This window comes from Dunckerocampus dactyliophorus, chromosome 1 (genome assembly GCF_027744805.1).
Source record: "Dunckerocampus dactyliophorus isolate RoL2022-P2 chromosome 1, RoL_Ddac_1.1, whole genome shotgun sequence".
Classification (NCBI taxonomy): domain Eukaryota; kingdom Metazoa; phylum Chordata; class Actinopteri; order Syngnathiformes; family Syngnathidae; genus Dunckerocampus; species Dunckerocampus dactyliophorus.
In genome coordinates this window covers 7,201,101-7,205,453 of record NC_072819.1, presented here as the reverse complement: position 1 = coordinate 7,205,453, position 4,353 = coordinate 7,201,101, and the positions used below count along the sequence as shown (strand labels likewise).

Below are 4,353 nucleotides of genomic sequence, written 5' to 3'. Positions count from 1 at the left end.
CCCCCTGCAGCCACCGAAGCGCGGCAACCCCAAGCCACCACAGCCAGGAGCACGGATCCCGCCCCCCGGAGACTGCTGGACCCACCCCAAAGCCCACAAAAGTGCCCACAGCCCAGGTGAGTCCAAGGCAAGCACCACAAACTGCACCCCCGGCATCAACTGGCCCCAACGGGCCCCCCCGGGAAGGGCAGGTGAGCCAGACAAAAGCTCGGCACAAGCCAGGCCACCCCGAGTGAGCCACCGGTGATCAGGTCCACAACCGCAGACCCAGAATAGGCAGGAGGCGCCCCGATCCAGCCCGCTCCCCCCGTGGATGTGATGAGATGAGATTGTTTCTATTATGCAATTAAAAAATAAATAAATACAAGACGACATCTGTGGAGGGCTAACCTCTACGTGCCTGAGGTGTGTGTGTGTGTATGTATATGGTAGGGATGTATGTGAGTGACAGCTAACGAGGCGATTTAAATTGAGGGATAGCTAAGGTATGGTCGGCCCCTCACCCAACCATCCCTAAGTGTCTATTGTGCGGTTAAAATTGAGTGGTGGCCGAGTCTGAGTCATGCCAGGGGTAAAGGAGCCGCCACAAAGCAACACCACACCCCAGCCACGCCCGACCGTGGACCACCCCTTAGAGCCCTATATATATGTGAACTGGTGCAGCGAACCAGGAAGGACGGGGGCCCCACATGCCCACCCCCCAACACCGCCCAAACCAAGCGGGGAGAAACCGAGGACGCATGACCGACAGACTACCCACTGCAGCACAGACCCGGGCAAGACACGGGCCGCAGGCCACACCCCAGCAACCCCACCCAACCCACCAGTGCACCCAGTACGGCCCGCCCAACCCCCGAGAGACAGTCCTCTCGGCACCCCCAACACAGGAGCCCCCGCCAGAGATAGCAATGCCATCCCCAAACACCATGGACCAGCCACTCGCCCCTAAGCAGCCCCACTGTCACCAAAACAGTAGGATCTGTACCCAAGCGGCACATCCACCACGGCAAAGAGAAACAGGCCACACACAGAGCGGAGCATGGCGACGCCCCCGAAGCACGCAAGCCAAAATTGCCAAGGAGGGACAGAGAAGCAAGCACCACAATTAAATTTTAATTAAACACCTCAGTTTGATTTGGTTTTTGCTTGAATTATTTTTGAATTTTGTTCAATTCATAGTTTAAAAAGCATATCAATAGAATGAACTTGCTTCTTTGCTCTTTTTTCCCCCACATTTCTGCTGGTTTTTTTTTAATTTTCCAAATATTTTTCCAGTTAAAAAAAAAAACTTCATGAAATTTCTTCTCGTAATATTATGACTTTATTCTCATGACAGTTTCACTTTATTCCCATAATATTATAACTTTTTCCACAACTTCATTTTCCAAAAATGACAACTTAATTTTGTTAAGGTTTTTATGGGTTAAAAGAGTAAGAGCTTCGGTTTTGAAACGCCCCAGTTTTTTGTATGATTCCGTTTTCGGCAAAAATTTTGCCATTTTTCTCATACACTGCCTCAGTTATCGTATTTTATGGCGCGTAACAAACTGTTGTATTTTACCCTTTTGTGTTCATTCTTGTGGTATTCTTATTGTCGGACTACTCCTCCTAGCGTTGTTTGTTTATTCATCCATCTTGGATCATGCACCCAACACCAAATCTGGCGATACTTGGTTGACACGATACTACGGTATCCTGTAAGGCACATTTATTTGGCAAACTGAAATGAGAATGTTACAAAAACTAGTCCGTTTGCAACATGAATAATACAGGTAAGTTCCATCCTGGCCAAGAAAGAAGAAATCAAGGAAGATAATGTTGCGAAACAGCGATCGGAAGATGTTGGCGGTGGTGTGGATCCCTTCCTCTCTAAAAATGATGTTAAATGTTCATTTATCCATTTCATTAAGAACTATTTTGCATGTAAAACTATAATTATTCTCTATAAAATGTATTTTTTGTTCATATTTTTGGGTGTCTGGAATGGATTCATTGGATTTACATAATTTCCTATGGGAAAAATTCGGTTTTCGTAATATTTCAGTTTTAGTTGGACCTTTTGGAAATAATAATAACAAAAACTGACATACCACTGTATAAATGTTCATATTCTGTTTTATTTTTTCGTTTTTATTGGATAAGTTTATTTATGGAAGAATTACTTGCTATCAGTTTGCAATTGTTAGGGCCTGAGCACCGATGTGCGAAGGCATCCTTGAAACTGGAATGTTTATTTTTTAAATTTCTTCTTCTTATTATAATAATAATGTATTTTTTTATATATATATTTATTTGCATGTACAGTATATTCTGCAACTTTTCTTGCATTTTTGAGGTGCTTAACATGCATGAAAACCTATCATAATTTGCAAGCGCATCAGGTTCGGTGAAAAATTTGATATTTCAGGTGTCCCGAACACAAACCTCCATAACTCACTGCGTAGCCCTAAACAGATGATGAAGCCTGCTTGGATGTGAGGCGAAATTAGATTTTTTATTTTTTTTCAAACCCCCGAAAACTCACTGAGTAGCTCCCTTTTTAAATTCTGAAAAAAATTTGCCCCTGCCACCAGTTTCACAAAATTTGGTGGCGACGTCAATTATGACAGGACACAAAAAAAGCCTGCAGAACACATGTTCCAAAACAATCAGGAAGTCGGCCATTTTGGTTTCTGGTGGCAATTTTGGGTGAAAACCAGAGGTTGGATTTCAACAAACTAGTCCTAGGCACGTTGACCAAATGAACGCAAATGAAAATTACAGAAACTAGACAGGCGATGTTATATTGTGAAGGATTTTGGGCTGTTCCATAACATGTGGGCGGGGCATGCCAACAAAATTTGACAATCAATCTTAAAATTTGCCACTGAACTGTTATTAACTAACATAAATAACTCAGCTCCACGAGGTCAGATCGTCGTCATAATTGGTACATACGATGAAGACGACAACCTTCAAGCTATCCATAGGTTACTTCCTGAATTCGTCTCAGCAACACCCGGTTGTGACAGGAAATGGGATGCGCATGCCCTTCCACTTGTCATTCAACACTGCTTGCAGCTTTAATTAATGTTTGATTTTAAAAATCATTGACTATGTGGGTCAAACCTGGTGGGACAAACTGGTCTGACAAGGAAGGACAAGGTAGGTAGACCAGTCTAAGGCTAGGTAGGAGGACTAGTGTTTGTCCTACTTTGTCATTCAGCAAGACAACCTGAACAGTCCAGTTGCGATTGATTGAATTCCCTGAGAAAACAAGCAGTTTATGTTTTGAATGTTGTTCTTTTACCGTTTTGAAATTGAATCAAATCGTCAAAACCAGGGTACGTACCGAACTGTGATTATGACGTGCCGTTACGCCACTAATATTAACGATCATCAATCAGTCAATCACATTTTCTTTCTTTGGTCTTCCTAGACTGCCAGACCTTGTTCTGTTTTTCATCACGGCCATGGCACAGTATTGATCGGTTAGGATCAGAAGATTGACGACCAACTTCATCAAAGTGTCTGGCTTAGTGGACAGTTGTTAAATTTAACGAATCATCGTGCTGAATGGTGCTGAAATAACAACCATGAAGTGCTCCTCCTCGGCGCTGAGGCTCGAAAACGTTTATGCAACGTTGTCGTTCTCCTCTGTGCTGGCATCCTCAAACGAGCATGCGTGCAAATGTGACTCTTGGCCATGAAATAGCTGTCTGGACTTATTTGTCGCACCTGACCCTGGGCCACGTGGGATCACGACATTGGCAGATGCCCCCCACCACCCCTGTCATTTGCCAACTCATGGCTAGCAGCCATGCCGGGGCCCAGGTAGCAGCGTAAGACCCTCGGGTCTGGATGGAGCATTGTGCCCCAAAAATCCCCGAAACGTGTGGCAACAATGAAATGCAAAGCAAGTCTATAAACTCCTGAAGCAGCCACCGGGCTCTGCTTACGCTGCTGTACCACAGGTTGTCCCTGGCATGGATTCACCAAACACGTTTGGCATGCATCCAGCACCGACCTGCAACCGTCTGAAGATATTAACGTAAACAAGGTTGATGCTTGCCGCCACGCAGTCATCAGGCGTTTCAAAGTGGCGGCACATAACTGGCAGAACAAGCCCAACCACAGATGAATATACATTAACTGCAGCAAACACCCCTCGCCCCCTCCCTTTGACATGCCAGAATTCATTTGGTGATAATGGGGATGACAATAACTCACAATGGACACCACGGCGGCCTCGCAAAACAACTTCTTCATATGATCAGTTGCGCTGATTTTCCCAACGATAATGATTCATCAAACGATGCGGCGTGGCCACAAAAGGCCTCCAGTCATTAATAAAAGAACAGAGTCAAAGCACCT

The 4,353-nt window shown here is 44.8% G+C and overlaps 1 protein-coding gene across 1 annotated transcript; it reads left to right on the top strand.

The window, feature by feature from the left end:
• Positions 1-562: 562 nt before the first annotated feature.
• Positions 563-949, top strand: LOC129177602 (acidic proline-rich protein PRP25-like). Its single transcript, XM_054769323.1, has one exon. It carries the CDS (start codon positions 563-565, stop codon positions 947-949), a length of 387 nt encoding a protein of 128 aa, XP_054625298.1.
• The last annotated feature ends 3,404 nt before the right edge of the window (positions 950-4,353 follow it).

What these genes read in the sequence shown, in the direction of transcription:
- LOC129177602 (XM_054769323.1), top strand. Translation starts at nt 563, where the DNA reads ATGCCAGGGGTAAAGGAGCCGCCACAAAGCAACACCACACCCCAGCCA.